The sequence below is a fragment of the Zingiber officinale genome, chromosome 4B, assembly GCF_018446385.1.
Source record: "Zingiber officinale cultivar Zhangliang chromosome 4B, Zo_v1.1, whole genome shotgun sequence".
Lineage (NCBI taxonomy): Eukaryota > Viridiplantae > Streptophyta > Magnoliopsida > Zingiberales > Zingiberaceae > Zingiber > Zingiber officinale.
In genome coordinates, this window is record NC_055993.1 from 135,997,124 (window position 1) to 136,022,041 (window position 24,918).

At 35.4% G+C, this 24,918-nt stretch overlaps 1 protein-coding gene across 5 annotated transcripts in view; it reads left to right on the forward strand.

Annotated features, from left to right (window-relative positions):
- The window catches only part of LOC121976919 (sodium/hydrogen exchanger 8-like), a 106,297-nt gene that overhangs the window by 21,346 nt on the left and 60,033 nt on the right, over nt 1–24,918 (forward strand). For 3 of the 5 annotated variants that reach the window (XM_042529333.1, XM_042529332.1, XM_042529335.1), the window contains exons 4-7: nt 802–879; nt 985–1,142; nt 4,768–4,869; nt 4,945–5,062. In XM_042529333.1, coding sequence (XP_042385267.1) covers nt 802–879; nt 985–1,142; nt 4,768–4,869; nt 4,945–5,062 — 456 coding nt within the window. Of the gene's footprint in view, nt 1–733; nt 880–984; nt 1,143–4,767; nt 4,870–4,944; nt 5,063–24,918 lie in introns of those variants that run through there. The other 2 variants (XM_042529334.1, XM_042529336.1) reach the window with 2 other exon arrangements.

The window sequence follows — 24,918 nt, forward strand, 5'->3', positions numbered from 1 at the left end:
AATATTTTAAAAAAAATAAATAAATTTTTTAAAAAGGAAAAAAATACTAGATTATGGCGCCTCGTATGATAAATAAATAAATAATTTATTATATTTTTTAGAATTAAAATAAATAATATATGTATTAAATTAATGGGATAGTTTTAATAGGGTCTACTTATGCCTATTTAGATTATCCCAACTATAACTAGGAGTTGATTGAAATTATTAACCTAAGTTTAATTAACTTAAATAGTTTCGCCTCGTGCAAAGCGTGCCGGTGTCAGTGGTGTGCCTGTTGGCAGGTAGAACGAAATGTTTGCCCGTGCTGCCCAATTTGTCATGAGATTTTAAACCATGACTTGAGAGCACTACTAGGGAACATGCGTTACATGTGAAATGCAACCACACAAAAAAATACTCATGGTTAACTCTAAGCAACGAGATGAAGTGTTAACATGGTTTTTAGAGCAAGCATTTGTATGGAAGAAAAGACTCATTTAATAATAACTCGGTTCCTTTGATTCTCTAGACTCATACAAAATCATGGCACTTATGGTCGAGCCACGATATTGGAAGTACCAAAATGCACTATGCACTATGTAAAGCCTATCATGTATTATTTTTGGTTCCTTATTCCTTTCATGTACAAGGTAGGATATTAACAATCTTATTCCCATTTCAATTGGAGGATTGATGAGTTTGCTGCCATTTATATGATAATGTGTATCATACAATTACCTTTCATCATTAGGTAAGAAATGGTGCATCCGAGCTAGCTTGCACTTTCTCAAGATTGCCACTAAACTTCTGTTGGTACAGAAATGCATGATGCAAATGCTGCTGCTTGCTGGACCAGGTGTTCTCATATCAACCTTTTGCCTTGGGGCAGCTGTGAAGGTGTGCTGACTTCCATTATACTGAATTCTTTGAGGCATCTTTGTCCATCATTGCTACAATTATAAACCTCTCTTGGGCTTCAAAAGCTTTGTAATAATTCTGCAGGTTACCTTTCCCTATGGTTGGGATTGGAAGACATCATTGCTTTTGGGAGGGCTTCTTAGTGCTACTGATCCTGTTGCTGTTGTCGCATTACTGAAAGAACTTGGAGCAAGCAAAAAGATGAAGACAATAATTGAAGGAGAATCCCTTATGAACGACGGGTATGACCTTTTCATGCCATTTATTTGAGATATTGTGCTGCATCCTTACAAAAATTTCATCTATACATGGGTTTCAATACAATTTTGTGGTGCTTAAAACTGGGCACCAACTCGCAATTATCCGTACAGATTGGTGCTTAATGACACCAACTCATACTAACATACAGAAAGGGTGTTGGCATGGAGACCCTACTCTGTTTATGGGAATTTTCTGTTTTCATTTCTAAATTTCTCATTTTATAGTATTTTATCTAGTGTATTTTTCTTGTGATAAAATCAATACTTGAAAAGGTGAAAAGCTGATATTTTTTTGATTTTTTTTCTCAATATATAATTTTTCCCCTAGGAAGCCCAAATTGGATACAGAAAATAGAGAATTGCACAAACCCAGCTGGTCTTTGAATCTTCAGTTAAGGCAGTGGATTAGAAAGGCCATTAAGGCATTAATGCTTCTGCCTGTGAAAGATTCACAAACAATTCTGTATGGTTGTCTGGTTGTTATGGTAACTCTGTGGAGAAAGAAATAAATCTTTGTGCATGGTTTTGTAACGCTTGTTGCCGTGGTAACTACTTGTGGCGAAAGAAATAAATCTCTGTGCATGGTTTTGTAAAGAACCATCACATTGTTGATTTCACGACGAGGAACTTGCAAGATCATTAAATTCAGAAAGTTGCAATCAAGAAAGTTACTATAAAGGAATTAAGGCAACAATACAAATTAGCAGTTTTGTAAATATAGGGTTTAAGATTTAAGTATAGACATAATAAGAAATGTACGTAGACGAGGATGGACAAAATAAGAAATGAGAGCATTAAAGAGAAAGTCGGAGTTGCATCTATTAAGGGAAAACTCTGAGAGACACGTTTAAGATGATACAAACACGGTCAATAAATGCTCTAGCTAGGCGGTGTGAAACTATAACAAATACGGAAAAGGAAGATAAAAAGACTTAGTTAGTAACAATAAAACAAGATAAAATTTATTTAAGTATAGATGATGATATAGTAAGGGATAGATCCCAATGACGTAGAAGGATCTATATAGCCGACTCCATCTAGTGGGATAAGACTTAGTTATTATTGTTGTAAATATAGTATAAATGATGACTAACTAGACAGAAGTTGGTAATCAAAAAATAAGATGGTGATTTACAAATATGGTTTGACCATCATGGATTTTCATCAATGTAGGATAACTACCACACACTAACATTAGCTAATTTGCCCCATTTATCCCTAAATGAATATTGGTGCTCTACACCAACATGTGGTTTTAGATTTTTTTTTGATAATTCTTTGTTCTTTTTGTATTGGTCATACATATCACAAATTCTTTTGCGTAAAAATAATAATGAATCAAAATTATTTGGCAAATAAATGTTACATAGCGTTATGGATCATGGAATCAACTAGAGGTGATGCCCTGAATTCTTGTAAAATATAATTTAATTCCGTTTGTTAGATGACAATGTATGCATGTACGATTCATATATCAAAGTGTGATATATACATCATCAAAATAAATACACAATAGGCATACTAACAAATACTTACAAGATTATGTAATATAGTTTGGAGACTTGCTCCTACATCCACGACCCACAACATGTCCATTACATCACTCCTTGAAATTTATCCACTAAATTCTCCCTTAAATGGGATGATGGAGTATGCCACTACAATGAGTTAGTTACATCACTAGATTCTCCTCACAATGATCAAACTACTGAGCTACTCAGTTCAACCTCTATCAACTCTCCCTCGTTTATTGGGACATACCCTCAACCTAGGTCCTTCTTAGCCTGTCAGGGCATCGAGTATCCTTGCTTAAATTACCTGTGATCCTCTTAAGTCATACTAGGCAAGGCCTTGTTGTTGGAGACCTTCACTAGTGAAAGATATAAGATATAACTATTGCTTCTAGTTCCATGCAGAAGCAATCACACTTAAAATATGAAATAAGTATAAGACAAGAAAAATCAACCTCTAGATTATTTGATAGATAAAAACTTAGACTTATATGAGAAGTTATCAAGGGAACCTTAATCAGCAAGCATCAAACCTTGAATGAGCTTTCCAATCCCCTTGGTGATCCTTGCTCTAAATGTGTGACATGTATGAGCCAAAATACATGTTATTAGGAATTCACTACTACTAAGATATAGCAATTAACAATCATGCTTGATTTATAAATATATAAAAGCAAGCATGTCTCAAGATATTTAATATGATAAGTCATCAAATTATGTAATTGCCCACTTCAAGCAAATTTAATAGATGAATCATAAATAACAAGTTGCATGAGGGAAATCAACAAGGGAGGAACCAACAATCTCTTCATTAAGGTTACTTTTCATGCTATAAGATGCAACCATGGAAATTAGGTAAGCTCCCACATCGATTGTTCTACATTGGATAGTTGTGTACTTGTGGGTAGAAATCTAGTATCTTCACAAAAAAAGTATACTTAAGTGGTCAAATCAAGTGCAAAAGTAAATAGAAAATCAAGGTCCTCTTCATATGTGAATTTGTTTGACTCAGGCAACAATAACTGGGTTGCATATTGCTCTTATTGAACTAATGAATGTATATTGTGATAATCCAGCTATAATGTTTGTTGCTTCCAAGCTAGTCACCCAGCATTTTGAAAAGCACCTGGAGATAGTGTATAATTTTGCTAGAGAAAAATGTATAATATAAGGAGTTTACGTCTTTTGTTAATTTCAATCATAAGTTGATGGATTGCTAACTGATCCTTACAGAGATACTAGAATTGAAGATATTTAACAAATTTGGATTTTACTTTATAATATCTTGGAGGGAGTGTTGAGACTTTGCTATAATATCTACATATAAAAGGGCAAGTTGTAATATGTAAATGTCTAATGTAATACATATATAGGCAGGCAGAAGGAGCTACCTATGGTTTGATGATTTGTCCTTATTATTGAAGACATATCGATTGAATAAATATATGGTGTGATCCCATCTACTATCCTATAATCTGAATGGTGACCTGATCTTTTTCCTATTCATGTAGTCATGTATGCATCCCAGATTTTCATTTCCACTTAATATCTACTCCCAATATGGTTTGGAGAATGAAACATTATACTATGTTGGAACATTCCATTTGTCTCCAAATAACAAGTAGAAGATCATCTATTTCTTTTGAGTGCTTAAAAATGAAGTATGTAACAAGCCCTGGGAAAAGCGTAATACCGTCTCCCTAGGATGGAGACCTTTGCTCACTTAGGAGAGACAAACACACATGCTGATGATGTGGGGGTATCTCAACAATCTCATATCACAATATACTAAGTTTTGAAGGCCAAGACAACCAAATTTGCTCTTATAACATGGGGTCAGGTGTTAGGCCAATCTAATTTAAAATGTTCAGTCACTTAGGTGAGGGATCTTCCCTCACTTCAAGAGTGATATGCACAGATTGTTGTTATGAGTCATCTCAATGAAGTGATTGACATAGATAATTGCACCAGAATGTGTTAGTAGACCTTTACCCAATTGATAATCAGTTATCTGGACACACAATTATTTACCAATTTTTCTAATAAACACATTTATTGACTGAAATTTCTCCATTTACTAAACTATTCTTTTTCAGGACTGCAATTGTTGTATTCCAGTTATTCTACCAAATAGTCATGGGTCAGAGCTTCAATGTGGGTGAAATTATTGAATTTATATCAAAAGTTTCACTTGAAGCGTAAGTTATATACTTTATTCATCTTAGTGTATCTAAGTTAATATGCAATGTTGGTTATGAATTTTCTAATTTCAGTGTAGCTATGGGCCTAGCTTTTGGAATAGCATCTGTGATATGGTTGGGTTTCATATTCAATGACACAGTTATTGAGATCACACTGACTCTAGCTGTCAGCTACATTGCTTTCTTCATGGTAAGTTTAGACATCTCTTTCATTTCCCGTGTTGAATTTTCTTTGCAGACCTTTCTGGATTCTAAGTTACTAGACAAGTGCACCGCATTTAATCAATCACGGCTCAGTTTTGTTCTTAAATAAATTTATCCATCTAGGTGATGCAATGATGGGATGTTGTTTACAATTTATTATTGTTTTGATCATGTATTTTTTCACTTTTGTTTGGTTCCTTCTGCAAAGCTTACAGAGCTTAATTTTAATTATACATCTTAATTGATCATCCAAGTCATTCATAGGTTATGATATTTGAAAATCTTTTTGAATATGCACTAAATGCTCCCAATGTTGGTTTGCTATCTTCAAAAATACTTCTAAGTAGGTCAATCTATTTGGCAATATTTCAGGATGCTTAGATGTTTGATAAACTTTATACAATAGTATTTTGAAACTTTACATTTTTATGCTCCGCTAAGATGTTGGTGGTATTCAATGATGTTGTATTAGACTTTCTAAGTAAGCGGGCATATATACATAGCTTGCTTTTATGTGTTGGGTCAGTTGGATGCGAACAACAAACTCAAAACACAAAATAATGCAGTTTTATGTGGTTCGAAAGTCCCCAAGGCTCGTATTCCATGACCTATAATTCTTTGATGAATCACTTTTGCTTTTGGAATTCCACTACTTTTCTCCTTCCCGGATATGTAGGTGGAGAAACCTTTTACAACACCTGCTATTACATCAACAAGAGGAATACAAAGACAAGCAAAATAAGTATAAAATTTTAAAAAAATTACAACAATTAGTGCTTTTTCTTTGCTGCTCTCTTGCTCTTTTGCATGGTTGGAAAATGGCTCAACAATGCTCCTGCATTCTTTCAAGAATCATCTCTAAAAAGCTCCAGAGTTAGGTCAAAATTTCCAAGCTTTCCTCCTTTTATATGCTGCTCACTATTCTAGAATCCACTAATCAATTGACTAGTTCAAACCCATTTGTCGACTAATTACCGTAGCTCATCGTTGCTATGCAAGTACGCAACCTTGTCAGACCAACAACTCTTTTCATGTTGCATTAATTGATACCTATCGATTGCCTAATGGACTGTACTAGTCAACATTTTGTTCATTTGCTTGCTAGCTTGAGTTGGCTACTCAGTCGACTTGACCTCCAGGTGATTGAGACCTATATCAATCGATTGATACTTTGATTCCAATAATTCTAAGACTGAATCTGTGTCATGCTATGAAATCTCATGTCTCTAAGATTTCCTTATCTGCCTAGTATAATTGACTGACTTATCATAACTTTCGTTGCCTACAGACCTAGTCTTTGAGATTTAGTCAAGCTTGACTAAACAAGACTTCCAATTCCTAGAGATCATTTTTTGGGACTTCATCCAATTCCTATCTTGTGGATTTTGACAAACCAAGATTTTCTAGGTGCCTAGCCATAAGTCAACTTTGATCTACTAGGACTTACGTTTGCCTACAATTCACTCTTCTAGGACTTCCTCTATTGTCTGACATCCAATCAACCTTGATTTGCTGGTACTTCATCACTTGCTAAAGATGGGGTCCTCCTTGACCTATCTGTACTACCATGACCACACAATGTTGGACTCATGGTTTAAAATTTCAAGCCGTGTTGGAGTTTCGGTCTCAGATCGGAACGATACGGTTTCGGTATTGTATCGTGCTGTGCCGATATAGTTTCGATAGTTTTTAATTTTAAATATAAATGTAAGGTAAAACAAATAAATATATTTTTCTTTAAAGAAAATTGATATATGAACAACTCAAATTAAAATTGATACATCATAATACAGTACCTTACTAATGCCAAAAGGAGTGACGTGAATCAGATGGAAGCATTGGTTCTTGCAACATTCTGGTTAAATCAACACCATAGTTTTCCAATGCCCAGATTAAATAATCATCCCATGACATGCAATATTGATATTGATTTCTCCACATGTCCATCAACATGTCTCGATTGACCACTGAAAGTTGAATTTGAACTGACACCACTGGAATTGAAACTGGTACAGGCACAGGATAAGGATAAACATACACCCCTGAGCTTTGATATGATGGATCACCATATGATGCATCAGAACTATAATAAGAAGGCTGAGAGTATGATGAACTTCGATCAGAATCAATCTCAGCTAAACTCTCCCGCATATCATGATAATTATGAGCTTTCTTTTGTTTGTCACCCTTAGATCAACGTTGATACTGAGTTTTAATAATTCTACCTCTATGATCTTTATCTTGGGTTGCATGTGTGTAATCTTTCTCACACGTCCAAGGTTCCGGTATCGGAGTAGGAGGAACATAAGTGCTACAGCCACCAGATGCATCACCACTGCCATCGCTTCCATTAGTACTTGTACTGCTATTGACATCACTATCATCATTTCGAACTTCTCGTCGGACTATAGTGTCAGAAGGTGATGATATTTCATCACTATCATCATGCTCTTGCTCATCAATTACATTGAGTGGATTTTCACTAATTCTCAATTGACCCTTTTCTTTAAAAGCAAGAGTTTTGACTTTTCTTTTCTCTTGAGTAAAAATTGCAGGAGTTTTACCTTTGTCTTTATCTATGGACTTTGGTTGACTTTGAGGTTGAGATGTTTGAGAACGTCTCGGTCGTGATCCGGAAAATCGAAATTCTTGGTCAAAAGCCTCATCATTATATTCTTCGCCGACATCTCCTCTAGCTTATATTTTTTCAATCTCTTGAGTAAGAAATTGAGATGGTCGTGGTGTATCTCAAGTTTCATCAAGTAAGAGATTCTCAGCCTCCACGACACTCCACCAATCCATCATTGGATCATCCTCAGTTTGGACAAATCCAATATCAAATGGGTTTACATCACTAGATTCATGTTTTTCCAGTTCTTGTTCTTCTGTTATCGCTCTTAGTTGAAGACGCATATTATAATGAACGTAGACCATCTTCTCCAAGCGACGATAAGAAAGACGATTGCGCACTTTTGTATGAATGAGGGAGAAAGTTGACCAATTTCTTTTGCAACCACTTGAAGACGTTGTCTGCGAGAGAGTTTTTACTGCAATCTTTTTTAAATTTGGGGTTGATCCTCCATATTGTAATCACCACTCAGATGTAAGATAAATAAGAATAAAATTAAAATAGTATTTATATTTATTGACAAAAATCAGTAATAATTGTTTCTATATTTACCTGCATCCATTTTATATCTGCATGACACTGCAAAAGAATCGCTAAAAGAACCATATGCCTCTCGAAATAATCAACTTTCATTAATAGCCTCAGCAGCTAATTCTCAATTTTTTTTTGGAGTATTGATATTACATTTCTGAGGGTTACTAATAAATCTTCATTTGTGGCAAGATTATAATGATATTGATATGCCAGATTGAGATAATAACCTAAAATAATTAAGCATATATATAATTATTAATAGTAATATTTAAAATTCTTTATCATAAAAAATACGCACCTGCCAAATGAATATGTTTTCTCATTTGGTTGTCCCATCTTGTAGTGATTATATCAATATAATATTGATACTTGCTTGGTGATTGTAGGCATCTCTTAATTTCCTCTTTGGCTTCGTGAATTAGACGGTAGACGTTGCCCATTTGTGGCTTCTTGTCCATATCGACTTTACGTAGAACGACGTACAAGGGTTCCACTGCTATAAGAATATCTGAAATATAGTCCCAAAATCTAGCAGATATAATAATTTTTTGTACCTCCCTTCCTTCAGTAGAACTAGAGTATCGAGAGGTTTCCCAATCTTCAGAAGTGAACATAGCTTTCAATCCGACTCTTTTATGAAATAATGATTTTAATAGGAGAAAGTGAGTTACAAACCTAGTTGCTCCTGGTCGTAGAATCTCCCCATTAATAAATTTTCTCATTAATCCGTGAACCCAATGATGATTATAAAGGAACTTTGTTAACGATTGACCTTTTTTCACTACCTTTACTATATCAAGTTTACCAATATCTGCCATCATCAAATTAATACAGTGAGCTGCTCATGGTGTCCAAAATAACGTTTGATATTTTTGCTCTAGTAATTCTCCAACCCTCTTGAAGTTGACACCATTGTCTGTAATTACCTGCACTATATGTTCTGCACCTATCTCTTGAACTACGTTATCCATCAAATGATATATATAAGATGCATCATGATAATCTGCAGTTGCATCAACAGATTTATGAAAAATCACCTTTCTGTTGCAGTATAGTAGAAAATTAATAATGTTCATCCGTGTAGGTCCTGTCCAACCATCACACATTAATGTAACTCCATATAAGTTTCATTGCTTCTTGCATGATAGGATCCAAGTTTTGATTTCCTCCACTTGTTCATCTAAATACAGACCAACAATTTCATATGCAGTCGAAGGTTGAATACTAGGTCCATATTTTTGAATGTTGGACACAATGCTGCGGTAGTATGTGTTATTTGCCGCATTGGGAGGAATTCAATTAAAATGAAAAAATTTAGCAATACTTTGACCTATTGATTTCTTCTTCTCCCTTGTATAAGCATCATCAATCCTTGTCTGTTTGCTAGCTTGGTCTGGGAATGCTAGTGGATCAATATCAGCAATATCAACTACACGCCTTCATCCCATAGAAGGAAAGAAACGACTAATACCACCTTGTGTTGAAGTAACTCGAACACTTTCACTCCTCCCTAATGTTGCTGCAGTAGTTGAGCCACTTTCACTAGCACCAACTGAGCCACTTCCACTAGCACCAATTATAGCACCACTATGTTGCATATGTCGCTCATATTCATATTGAGTTCGAGAGACACTAAGAGCTGTTAAAAATTCTTCATCATTTGGATCTTCACCACGACCTTCAAATTCATCATAGACCGGTTCTTGAGAGCTCCGCCTATCAAGCATTTCACGTTGTTGTTGTTGTTTATGCTTTAATTCCTTTTTGCCATCAAGTTCGTCTTTCATTGCACGACGAATTTCTTGAGAAACTTTTGGACATTTAGAGACATCTGGATATCCACCAGCAAGATGTTGTTTTAGGTGTGTGATTCCACCGTCACGTCCAATCATATCGCAATGCAAATATTGCCAATGAAATCGATTTTCTAATCGACGTGCATGTCTCCAAGCTGGATCATAAGATTGTTGTTTTGATGTCATTACCTATGCGTTATAAAAATATAAATATTCATAACTATAAAAATTAATAAAATTAAAATTTTAATTAATAAATATGATAATTATATTATTAATTATCAATTTAATTAATTATCTATTAATTTATATAATATATATCTATATAGTTAGTGTTTATATACTTTGTACCATATATATAATAAAAATTACTATTTATATATTTATATATAATTTTAAAACTAAATTTATTCAAAACATCTAAAATTATATATTTTTTAAAAAATGGTTAATAAATAAATAATTTAAATTATTTATTCAATTAATAAACAGTTTAACAATTTTTCTTATAGAATTTTCTAATATATCACAAATTAAATTATTTAAGTAAACATGAAATAATTAATTTATATATATATAAAGAATAATTAATTGATAAAATTTACTATAAATTAGTTAATAAATAAAAAATTTAAATTTTTTATTCAATTCATAATCAGTTTATTTTCCTCATAAAATTTTCTAAGATATCACTAATTAAATTCTTTAAGTATACATGTAATAAAATATTCAGATATTAAATAATTAATAGATAAATTTTAATAGATTTTTTGTTAGATTTTATTTGTATTTAATATAAAAATAATTTTAAAATATTAATTTATATATAATTATATAAATGAATTATTAGTTCATTTAATTAATTATTTATTTATAAAAATATACTAATTCGTGATGATTTATTTAGGAAAAATACATTACATTTTACTAAAAAAATATGAAAAATTGGCAAAAAAATGACTAAAATTATGTATAAAATAAGTGAAAATAAAATGCAAGTGAGTTATAACATGCCTAAATAAATTTTAGGTCATAAATGATCAAATTGCTAATATTTGACTAATTTAAGTTAATTTACTTAAGATAATATTAAGGAATTAATTAGAAAATTAAAGATTAATAAAGGGATATAAACTTAGATACTAAAAAATAGCCAAAATTAAGTTAATTTTTTAAAACTCCAACTCATAAAGGAAATTGGTCATCTATTTAAATTATAATCTACTTTATATAATTCTGTTTATAAATATTCTATATAATTTTTATATTAAATAATTAAATACTATAATTTATATTACAGAAAAATTAAATTTATTTAAAAGATTCAAATTTATTTTAATTTTTGAATCATTTATAAAATTTTTAAATTATTTATAGATTTTTAAATTATTTTAATATTTTAAACTATTTTTATTTATAAATTTAATTTAATATTTATTTTTTAATAAATTATAAATTCAAAGTTTTAAATTAAAATATTTTTATTTTTTATATTTTTAATAATAAAGAATAATAATATGAATTTATATGTCATAATTATATTAGTTAATTATAATTTATATAATAATTAATTAGAAATTATGCCTATTTTAAATAATTTATTACATATTTATGTATATAATTTTAATTTGATTTTTAATCAATTACAAATATGAATTTAAAATCTAAATACTTTTGTTATTAATAAAAATAAATTTATATATTATAATTATATTAGTTAATTGACAAATTATTTAATTAATATTAATTTATATATAATAATTATAACAGTTATAAGTTATAACATATAAATAAATCTTTTATTTCAATATAACGGTTTTAATTAAAACCGTTATATTAAAGTTTTTATTAAAAAAAACCCTATTCTCGCGATCACCGTGATTTCGCCGCCATCCCCCTCCTCTGCTCTGCTCGCGATTCAGTTCGCAGCTTCTCTACTTTTAAATTGAATATTTACTTCGTTACCAGCCGAAGAAATGTGATCGCTGCCTCGCTGCGTCGCCGCCTCGCCGCCTCGCCGCCTTGCCTCCTCGCCACCTCATTGCCTCGCCACCTCGCCACACTGACCCAATCTCCGTCGCTGATACTTCCAGGTAAGTTTTCGTCGTTTATATAATGTTTTTTTCCTCATTAAAGTGATCTCATGATCAACAGAAAGAATTCAATCGATTCCTTCTGTCGCGCACTGTGTCGCAACTGAACGCACGTGAAGACGCATGCGATGACGATCCGAACTTCACGCCCTCGTGCTGTGTCGGTCGCGTGCCGGTGCCGGTCCCCCATCGGAACGGTAAAATCCGTGAGTTTATGGCAGAACGGCTCGGTACTTTAAACCATGGTTGGACTTCCTTTTCTTTGCCAACTTTTTATTGAACTTCCCATCACTTGCCAATATCCTTTGGACTTATCCATTGCTAACTACTTTTTGGTCTTCCTATCCTTGCCAAATGTCTAGTTGATCTTGACCTATTTGAACTTCATCCAACGTTAAGTATAGCCAACTGAGGCCTACTTGACACATCCAAACAACAAACGCATTGCTTAAACATTAAAACACAACCTTGATGATAGTACCAAGCTAGCCTAATTGCACCAACAATACAATAATGTCTCAGCATTTTCAAATCTATCACAAGGTTACAAATCTATCACTTATGAAATCTTAGTTCATTCGAAGTCACCAACTTGGTGGAACATCAACTCACCCAAGTCATCTACATCAATTGCCAACTCAACAAGAGTTAATTAATTTAAGAGAAACCTAGTGTCAAATCCCTAAATACCTAAAGCTTGATCCCCTAGAGTAGCAATCTTCCCATGCATCATCATAACTTCTCGTTGCAATGACATTTGCATGGTGAAGCTTATCTTATTGGGGTTAATCCACAACCTTGCTTGCAAAATAGGTGGTGGAGGTGGTGAGTCCTAGATTGGAGGTGGGATGCAATAGATTAGAGATGGTTGTGTGAATAATAGAGGAGGTGGGGGCGATGGTAGGAGGGATAGTGGTGGGGAGCTAGAGGAGTTGGAGACAAGGATGATGATGATGGAGGAGATGGAGAAATCCAACTTGAAAATGACTCCTCTCTTCCAATGATGATAGCGAATGGTTCACTACTGAGGGATTGAGAGTGTTAGAGATAATAATTCAATCCTCCTAGATCAATCCCAATTGCAATCAGATCAGGATAATAAGATCAGCTTCACAAAATCAGCTAAGCATTAATATTTGATTGGATCTCCATAAATACCTGATTACACTCTAATTGTAGCACAATTTTCTAAATACCTTATTAACGTAACTTTGTGTATAAATAAAGACGGTAACCTACACAATTGTATCAAGCGAATAGTTCTTCTCCTTACTCATTGTTTCTCTAGTTTTAACTTGGTATCAAAACCCTTCAAAGGGAAAACTCCCAGAATTTGCTATGGCGCATCTTCCCATAGTTCCGACTACATCGATGTCTTCATTTGCATATCTAGTGCCAATCAAACTCGATCAAAGAAACTACATTCTCCGAAGGTCTCAAGTTTTGCCCGTATTGAAAGGGCATGAATTATTTCAATATGTAAGCGAAGATGCAATAATCCCTCCTAAAATAGTTTCTTCTACCAATGAAAATGGAGATTCTATCAGTGCTTCCAATCTCGATTACCTTGTCTAGGAACAACAAGATCAACGTCTCCTTAGCTGGCTACTCTCCACTCTTTCCGAAACCATCTTGGCACAGGTTGTCAGAATTTCGTGCACCTCGTCATGGAGCCTGTGTTGCTCCCTAGAGAAAATGTTCTCCCAATCGAAGGCGTGATTGATGCAACTCTGTTTGCAACTTCAAACTTCTAGAAAAGAAGCTTCCATCACCGATTACGTGCAAAATATAAAGTCGATATCAGATAACCTTGCGATCGCGGGTCAAATAGTTCCCGAAGCAGATCTCGCCCACTATATTCTCGGTGGCTTGGGCCCTGAGTACGAAAATTTAATCGTGTCAATCACAACAAGGTTGGATATGGTTAGTATTGACGACCTTACTAGGCTTCTGTTAACCCATGAATATCGTCTTCAACAACTCCACCCTTTGGCTGCCCGCATCGTCACCCCTTTTTTTAGCCATGGCAGGACTTCATCTTCTCTCTTTGAAAGGGTCGGGAGCTTCCCTTATGCAGGAGGATAGAGGCACCTTAGGGTATGACCCAAGCAAGACCAACAACCCATTCTTGCGATGGCCGGAATAACAAAGGACACGACAGATATCGACGACCCAAATGTCAATTATGTGGGATGTTTGGTCATATTGCGGTTAACTGTCAGTCTAATCTCTCGTGCCAAATTTGTAATGGTATAGGTCATTCTGTTGTCTCTTGCCAGCGTCGATTTGATCACCACTTCAGCTCCACCAATAACCCGATTGCAATGGTCACTGCACCATCTACTATTTTCTGACCTGCATGGTCTCCAGATTTAGGTGCTATTGATCATCTTATTACTGATCTTGACAATCTCCTTATGCACTCTCCATACCAAGGTAGGAAAAAATTATGGTTAGAAATGATAATGCTCTCCCAATCTCTAATATTTCTCATTCTGTTGTTAATAGTCCTGACAGATCACTACACTTGCATAATATATTGCACGTGCCTGCTATAACCAAAGATCTATTAAGTGTTGCCCGCTTTACAACCGATGATAACGTCTTCTTTGAATTTCATCCGACATTGTGTGTTGTTAAAGACTAGATCACGAAGAAGGAACTTCTTCGTGAAACACTTGATGGGGGCTTATATCGGCTAATCCAATATGGGGATTCAACACCAAACGAGCTACTTTTCTCGGAGAGCAACACATGGCGTCACCGGCTTGGACATCCATCTTCAACAAAATTTTTTTTATTGTCTCTAAATTCTTCTTACCTGTCTTAGGAAATAAGATAGTTGTTTTTTGTGATGCTTGTCAATATGGGAAAGCTCATAAACAGCCATTTCCAAACTCGCAATTTCGAACTGCAAGTCTTTTAGAACTAACACATTCAGATGTTTGGGGCTATCGCCAATTTTCTCCTCTAATGGATGTTGTTATTTTATGCATTTTCTGGATGATTATAGTCGCTATACTTGATTTATCCTCTCAAGCAAAAATCTGATGTCTTATCCGTGTTTCTAAAATTTAAAGTGTTTGTTGAGAACCAATTTGCTAAGAAGATTAAAGTCATTCAAACTGGCTAGGGTGGCAAATATCACAATCTTGCTACTATCACCGGCTTACACTGAATTCATCATCGCCTCTTGTGCCCATACAAGAACAAAATGGAGTTGTTGAACGCAAGATCAGACATATTACGGAGATGGGCCTCACCTTACTTGCTCATGCAACTATGCCACTCTATTACTAGGATGAGGCATTTCTTACTGCGGCTTATCTAATCAATCGACTCCCAATTCCTACGTTGCGTCACTGGTAGCCCTTTAAGATCTTATTCCATCAGCTTCCTTGTTGATTCTAAAGCATGAAATACATAAACAATATCCGTAAATACTTATGGTGGATTCGCAATAGAACTTGTTCTTTGTGAGTGGATCTGCAGCAGAACTTCTACTTCGTGCTTGTCGTCAGAAGAGCGATCATGTAATCAAAAAAGCCCTTCACAAGTCCATGAACCAAATCCCTCTTTAAGTGGATGTTCCTCTTGCAGAGACAGAGACTATTCTTAGTCGCTAAAACACCAAGAGTTCCAACAGTCGTTAGTATCTCTTCTTGGACGCATTAATAAAGGAGGTAAGTGGGTAGTTGGTGCACGATGCAGTTTTGTGATAACTGCAGGCCCACTGCCTCACTATCAACATCTCTTACTCGTCCAAGTCAAGTCACAAAAATCAAATAGCCATAAAGACTAAATAAGAACATTCAATACATACGTGAGGAAAAATTATTCGTGCGACAATAAGCATATAGAGCGATTAATGCTAAGAAAGTTGTTACACTTTACATAGCCGCTCATCTAAACAAATTGGAGACATCAACATCTTGCATTTACCCCAGATTACATCATTTACATCATTACAAACATCTTTAACCCCTCATAATGACTATCATGTTGAGAGCATGTTCAATATTATAATTATTCACAATCACATTTTAAGTACTCAACCAAAAATGTAATTAGTTGACTAGTGAATAAATGCATCTATGTTAATCTACTTTTTTAGCTAGAATCTATTCATTCTAATTAGTTGCTTTACTAATTGTGCTCCATAGACCGAATCATCCATAGCTAATAGGATACATGCTAAAGTAGTCGTCACTGATTAGAAATTCAAGTACACAATTAAAATAGTCACTTAGGATAAAACTGAGATTAATTTATAATCTCAAGGGTCTCATATAGTAGAGGAGGGATCCATTCTCTTATTACCCTTATTGTCACTATTGCACGTGGTATGAATCACATATTTTTCTCTTTATCAATTAAGAGTGCATGTTTTTCTCAATTTCAACATCGTACAGATTTTTGATCTAGACATTCCCAATACCTAAACTTGAATTCAACTCATGAACTCCAAATTGGCCTCTAGATTTAATAAATGGCGGGTACATTTACTCTGATTATGAATATTATAAATGATCTCATCTTGATACAACTATTAAGTTGATCTCAACTTACAGGAATGACTCCATTCATAGCTTCACAAGTCGTGCCATAAATAATGGTCTTATCTTTATTTATATTTAGCAAACAGAGATGATTTTCCATGTGAGTGGACCAATCTTAATCTGCCAACATGTTCACCAAGACTTTATTCAAATGTAACAAAGACATAGACTGAATAGATCATGATATTTCATATATCTAATTGTTTTTGCAATATGTTACATTTTACGAAGTCCCCAAAACTTCACGTCCTTGAAATGGCTCTTTAGTCAATGACTTAGTAAAAGGATCTACAAGCATAGCACGTGTAGGATATACTCAAGAATTATCTTTTTCTTGTCAATAATATTCCTTACAAAATTATACTTAATTTCTATATGCTTACCTTTGCTGTGATATTTGGGATTCTTAAAAAAAGCTATAGCAGCTGGATTGTCACAATATTAAGTAACAGAACTCTCATTATTCTCAGCAATGTTTAGATACTTTAAGAACCTTCTTAACGAGACAGCTTCTTACATAGCCACTGCACGAGCCACATATTCAGCTTCCATTGTCAACAACGCTACACAAGTCTGTTTCTTATTGTTCCATGAGATAACGTCACTATTTAGCAAGAAGGTATAGCCACATGTGAATTTTCTGTTATCAAGGCTCCTGCCCAATCTATATCTGTGTAGTCCTTCAGGCTTATCTTTGAACCTTAAAAATAGAGACAATAATATGTTGTCCCTTTGAGATATCTGAATATCCTCTTCACTGCTTTCCAGTATCTTGATCCAGGATTTGACTAGAAACGACTAACTAAACCAACAACATAGTTTATATCAAGACATGTACACAATATAGTACATTAAACTATCAATGACACTGGCATATGGTCTTTTCATCATGTCAGTTATTTCCTCAAGAGTCTTGGATACATACTTTTACTTGATATATGAGTTTGTTCAATGTTGCAATCTGACATATTCAAGTGTTGTAGCATCTTAGAGATATAAGCCTCTTGACACAAACTCAAGAGCCTTTTTGATCGATCCCTTATAATCTTTACTCCTAAGATGTACTCAGTTTCTCCCATATCTATTATGTCAAATTGTAATGAAAGCCATGATTTGATTTCTATCAGAAACTGTCACTTCTAGCTATTAGAATATCATCAACATATAATGATAAGATGACATTTTCCTTTTTCTTTTTTTAGTAAACACAATGATCCTCATTGATCATTTCGAAACCATAAGATAAAATGACTTCATTAAATCTTATGTTCCATTGTTTTGACGCTTGTTTTAGCCTATATATAGATTTTTTAAGTCTACATACTTTATTCTTTTGGCCTTCCACAGTGTAACCTTCTAGCTGTACTATATAGATTTTCTCGTCAAGATTGCCATTAAGGAAAGCTATTTTTATATCTATCTGATGTAATTCTAAGTCAAAATGTGCTACTATAGCTAAAATGACATAAATTGACACAAATTTCATAACCGGAGAAAATGTCTCTTCAAATCAATATCCTTCATTTGGGTATATCTTTTTGCAACTATATGAGCTTTACATCGATTAATCGATCTATCTATTTTCCTCTTACTTTTGAGAATCCATTTATTCCCAATAGCCTTTTGGCCTAGAGGAAGATTGATTAAATCATAAACCTGATTCTTTCTTATAGACTCCATTTTCTCATCCATTGCAACTTTGCATTTTTCTCTAACTGAGCATCTCAATGCTTCCTCAACTATTTGAGGTTTCTCATCATTAACTGGGAGAATCATTAATGTTTCATTCTCAATGTCAAACTTTCTCCAAGGAATAATCTGATAACTACTTCTTTATAAGTTAGACGGTTGAGAAACTAACTCATTCATTGACAAGTCACTCCCACTAGGTTGACTAGATTTAGGCATCCCTTGTGATACCTGATTTGTTGATAAAGTACCATCCTCTTCCTCTATTACAAATGGAGAAATAGCTTTATCTACTTCACCTCTCGTTGGGAGCTCAGTTTTAAGAAAAGTAGCATCTCTAGATTCTATTTTAGAGATACTTCCATCTTGTTGCTCATCGATGAAAACATAACCCTTAGAAGCATCAAAATATCTTACAAAGATACACTTCTTAACCTGGGTCATAATTTTTTATATTTGTAAGTCTTATCATATGAAGAGGTATTTTCATCAACTTTTTAATGAAGGTTTAGGAGACCAACTTAACTTGGGTAATTTAATTAGGTCAAATGAGCATCGAAATTTTAATTTTTATCGTAGAATTCAAACTTCAGAAGTAAAACAAACTTTAAATGAGATGCACAATGGAAAAGCCGTTGGACCAGATGATATTCCGATAGAGGTATGGAAGTGCTTAGGGAAATAAGGTATTGAATGACTTACAAAATTATTTAACATGATATTGAAAACGAAAAAAATGTCTGATCAATGGAGGATAAGTACTCTAGTTCCCTTATATAAGAATAAGGGAGACGTACAAAATTGTGCAAACTATAGGGGTATTAAACTAATGAGTCATACTATGAAACTTTGGGAAAAAATAATAGAAAAAAGATTAAGGAAGGAGACCACAGTGACAGAAAATCAATTTGGGTTCATGCCTGGAAGGTCGACAATAGAAGCTATACATCTTCTTAGACAATTAATTGAAAAATATCGGGAGCAAAAAATAAGATCTACACATGGTATTCATTGACTTAGAAAAAACGTATGATAGAGTCCCAAGAGAAATTATATGGTGAATTTTAGAAAAGAGAGGTGTTAGCGTAACATATATTGAACTAATTAAGGATATGTATGAGGATGTAACGACCAAAGTAAAGACTTCAGGCGGAGTAACTGAAGTATTTCCAATAAAGATAGGGTTACATCAAGGATCAGCTCTAAGTCCCTATCTTTTTAGACTAATTATGGACGAACTCACTGCGCACATTCAAGACACAGTACCGTGGTGCTTGTTGTTTGCAGATGATATTATTTTGGTAGATGAGACACGTGAAGGAGTAAATGCTAAGCTAGAATCTTGGAGGGAAACACTAGAAAGGAAAGGTTTTAAGGTTAGTAGATTAAAGACAGAATATATGGAATTTAAGTTTAGCAATATTAGAAGTAATGAAACAATTGTTAAGATAGGAGAGGACGAGTTGCCTGGAACCGAGCGATTTAAATATTTAGGATCATTTTTACAAAATGATGGAGGGGTTGAGAGAGATGTCTTACATAGAATACAAGCAGGATGGGTGAAATGGAGGAGAGCGTCGAGTGTTTTATGTGACCGTAAAGTACCTCTTAAACTTAAAGGTAAGTTTTATTAAACCGCAATTAGACCTGCTATGTTATATGGAGTTGAATGTTGGGCTATGACTTGAGCACACGAGCAGAAGATGAAAGTTGCAGAGATGAGGATGTTAAGGTGGATGTGTGGGCATACGAAGATGGACAAAATAAGAAATGAGAGTATTAGAGAGAAAGTCGGAGTTGCATCTATTGAGGAAAAACTCCGAGAGACGTTTAAGATGGTACGGACATGTACTTAGACGACCAATAAATGCTCGAGTTAGGCGATGTGAAACTATGATAAACATGCATATCAAACGAGGAAGAGGAAGACCAAAAAAGACTTGGTTAGCAACAATAAAACAAGATAAAATTTATTTAAATATAGATGATGATATAATAGGAGATAGAGCTCAATGGCGTAAAAGGATTCATACAGCCGACCCCACCTAGTGGGAAAAGGCTTGGTTGTTGTTGTTGTTGTAAGTCTTATCATAAACATAAGCAACTGACCCCGAAGGTCTGAGATTACTCAAATCTGATTTTCTGCCAACTCAACGTTCATATGAAGTAAATGGAACAGATTTAGAAGGCAATCTGCTACTCAACCTCAAAACCTAGAAAGATAGGTTTTGAGTTGAATCAACAGAAACCCAGATTTGAGTAATCTAAGATCTTGGGGTTCAGTTGCTTATGTTTATGATAAGACTTACAAATATGGAAAATTAAGACCCAGAGGTAAGAAGTGTATCTTTGTAAGATATTTTGATGCTCCCACTAGGAAAGACACTAGCGCAGTAGAAATCAACTTAAAACCTATCTTTCTAGGTTCAGCTAGGGCAATCTTAGGCAGACCGACTTCAGGATTCTCTATTGGATTCACATTTGGATCCTCTTCTGGATTCTCCTCAACCTCTTCAGGATCCTCTAGATCCACATAGTGAAGTAGCTTCATACACAACTCTGCATATGTGATGCGCCCTTCACAACGCCCCTATACATAGTGTGCTACTTCTCTGAGACTTGTCGGCAGTGAATGAATCGAGCCCAAATCCAATAGTTGTGCGAGATAGAAAATCCTGTTGCTCAAATCTCCAGAATAATCTATCAAGCCTCCCAATGTGTCCTCTAACTCTATAAGTACAATCATACTCTATGTATTGGATAGCCTCTCTTAGCTTATTTTGCAATACATTGCTATGAGTCATAGTGTATATTATCCGTGCCATCTGAAATTGAAATTACTAAGTCAGTACAGTAACAAAATTGACTCATTCCAATTCAAAAATATGCATAGAACTAACACATAAATAGCACATAAGCAATCAAGAAAAATAATTTTTCTTGATTTGTGAAGCTTTAGTCAACTAATCCGCTAGATCGGTCAACTAGTGTTTATTCAGTCGGTTGATCAGTCAACTATTGACTTCGGAAGTCGAGTCCCAGTAGGTTCATCTCGGTGCCGACTCGGCCAGCGTACCCACTAGGCAAACCCAAGTCGCGCTGTTAACTGAGTTCGATGTGATCTAAAATTCTTATAAGAACTAATATTATAAGAATTAATTTGATTGGATCTTTGCCAAACCCAATTGCTAAAGCCTAAGCCTAAGTCCAATTAATTGAAGCCTTGAATCATTAAGCCCAATTTTAATTAATTTCAACATTAATGCATTAATTTAAAAACATTGCATTAATTTCTACATTCATTTCATTAATTTTAAAACACGAAGGCTTACGCCAATAACATGCAATAATAAAAAAAATGTTGTTTTTTTTCAATACGAAACCTAATGCTTCGTTTCTTTTCTTCCATTGTCACCCGCCGCCATTCTCTTCTTTGCCTCTGCCAAAACATCTACTCCTTCGCCCGTTGGCTAAACATCGAGGGCTGACCCCCTAATCATCTGTCAGCCAAAATCGGAGGACTAACCCCAAATGCGTTTGGGGTCCTTTGTCAGCTCACAACTACTCCCAGTGACGGGGCAACCACGATTTCATCCGATGAATGTGACAAATCGCGACAAGGTTGCGTTTTCGCCTGACGACTGTGGCAGATCGTGACATTGCCACAATCTCGCATGGTGCGGCAGTAGGCAATGGAAGAATGTGATGGAGCCAACTCCGTCGAACAACAGATTTCAAAGAAGAAAGATTTTCGGGAGTTTCAATCTTTTAGAATTAAAATTTGTTTTGATACCATTGTTGATTCTAAAGCATGAAATACAGAAACGAAATCTATAAATACTTATTGTGGATTCACACCAAAACTTGTTCTTCATGAGTCGATCTGCAGCAGAACTTGTTCTTCGTGCTTGTTGTCAAAAGAGTGATCATGTAATTGAAAAGCCCTTCAGAAGTCCACGAGCCAAATCCCTCTTTAAGTGGATGTTCCTCTCGTAGAGATGAAGACTATTCTCAGTCGCCAAAACACCAAGAGTTCTAGCAGCCGTTTGTATCTCTACTTGGATGCATTAATAAAGGAGGTAAGTGGGCAGTTTGTGCACGATACAGTCTCTTGATAACTATAGGCCCACTACCCCACTACCAACTATGGGTATCTTCGCACATTTGGCTGCGCTTGTTATCTGTTGAATCGGCCTTACAATCGTCACAAACTGAATTTCTGGTCTGTCAAGTGTTCCTCGGGTACAGTGATGCTCACAAAGGATATCAGTGTCTCTATCCACCTATTGGTTAGATTTTTATCTCTCGCCATGTTAACTTTGATGAGACCACATTTCCATTTGCTGCAGCACAATCCTTAATGCCCTCTAACTCTATGCCACTCACACCGACTGCAATGTTTCCTCAGAGCTCTCTATTTGGTCTTCTATTGCTCCAGTGGACTATTCGCCTCCACCTTCTGATCATTTGGGTGCTCAGCCTCAATCCAGTTCAGATACTACTAATTCTCCATCCCTTTCACCTCCATCTGCTGCATCTACTAGTGGCCCTCTCAAAGCACTAGCTTGCTCCTTGCAGCCTATGGTTGCCTGTGCCAAATCAAAAGTCGTTGCACATATTGTCAGTATGGAGGATTCTGAACCAACTTGCTTTACCATCGCCAACAAAGACCCTGCTTGGCGGGACGCCATGACTTTTGAATTCAATGCCCTTATTTAAAATGACACTTTCCACTTATTCCCCGCACATCTACTCAAAATATTGTCAGCTACAAGTGGATTTTCAAACTTAAGCATCGCCCTGATGGCACCATCTAGCGTCACAAAGCTCGTCTTGTCACCAAAAGTTTTAACCAACAGCCTGGTATACTATGTTGAGACCTTTAGTCCCGTCATTAAACTCACCACCTTATGCACAGTTCTTGCACTTGCTGTCACTCAAGGTTGGCCTATCTATCAACTTGATGTTAGTAATGTTTTTTTCCATGGGACTCTTCACGAGGAGTTTTACATGTCTCAACCACCTGGCTTCACACATCCTGACTTTCCTAATCATGTATGTAAACTTCACAAGGCTATCTACGATTTCAAACAGACTCCTCGGGAATGACATGCCACACTACGAGCATCTCTTCTCTCTTTGGGATTTTAGGAATCCAAGTCTGACTTCTCACTATTCTTCAATCACTCAGCTCAGATTACTTCCTATTTGTTAGTCTATGTTGATGTTATTATCTTCATTGGCAATTCCTCCCCTCATATCTCCTCTACGCATGCTCAACTATGTGAGAGGTTTCCTTTGAAAAATCTAGGTCAGCTTCACTATTTCCTAGGCATTGAAGCTATTTGCACCCCTCAAGGATTTTTTCTCTGTTAGTCCAAGTATGTCCTGTTTCACTTGTTTTAATTGAGATAGTTTGTAATAATGCAATGTTGACATAAATTTGGTAGTTTTCCATTAGGAAGTCTTGAATCATTTCCATGAATTATAGATAGTTTAACATTCTAAATTAGCTAAAAAAACATAAATTTATTTGACATTGATTGTCATTTAAGTTCCAAGATTTAAAATTCTGAATTAGTTCTAAAATTTACAAGTTGGATTTAATAAAGATAAGGAATTAATATGCTAAAACTATTTCTTTGTTGAATATGTGTGAATGGAGAAGAGTTGGAAGAGGATAGAAGCTCCATTGTAAATGGAGTTTTAGTCCCACATTAGGAGTTTCTTGGCATATTGGTTGGTTTATATTGATTCACATGCTTTGATGATGTGAACAAATGCATGGAGAGAGGCTCTCTCTCACGCTTGGGTGCGCGATGGGGTACAAATCCAAAGCTCGGATTGCACTGAACCATGTTGACTCGTGTGTGGGCACACCTGTGCACGCCGAATGCCGGACCGGTCGGGGTAAAATTTGCCCAAGTGGAACAACCAATATTTTGCCATGTAAACCTTTTGTTGCTGTGTAACAGATGCATTAAATTCGAGATTAATACAGAATCAAAACGGTCGAGTGATAATGATTGAAATGGTGGGTGTTTCACTACTCGACGAATAATGATCATTAAGATCATTAACGCTGTCATTGGTCTGAGCTCCTATATAAGGAGGTTGCGATCACGGGTAGAGGATACACAACAACACAAGTAGAAGCTCTCCACCTTCATTTCCTCCTCTGTCATGCAACCCTTGCTCAGCAGAGTGCCCGTGATAGCAATCGGGTGCCACTCAGTTCGCCGTGATCACCAGTGCTTGGTGGGAATCACGGTCAACCGTTGTATCCTAGGAAATGAATGATCCTAGTAAGCCTCGAAGCACAGCCGAAGGTAGGTGAATCTATTTCAAGGAAACTGCATCGATCACTGGCCTCGGTCCGCTGCTCAAAGCCTGACCGACCTCTTGCCGGGTCAGCTTCTCCGCTCGACATCTTTGCCCGGCCTGCACTGTTCGCCCGATCGGCACCATCTCGACCTGCCTGTCTGTTCACTCGACCGGCCTAGCTCGGTCTACCTACTCGCTTGGGCCAACCTCTTTGTCTA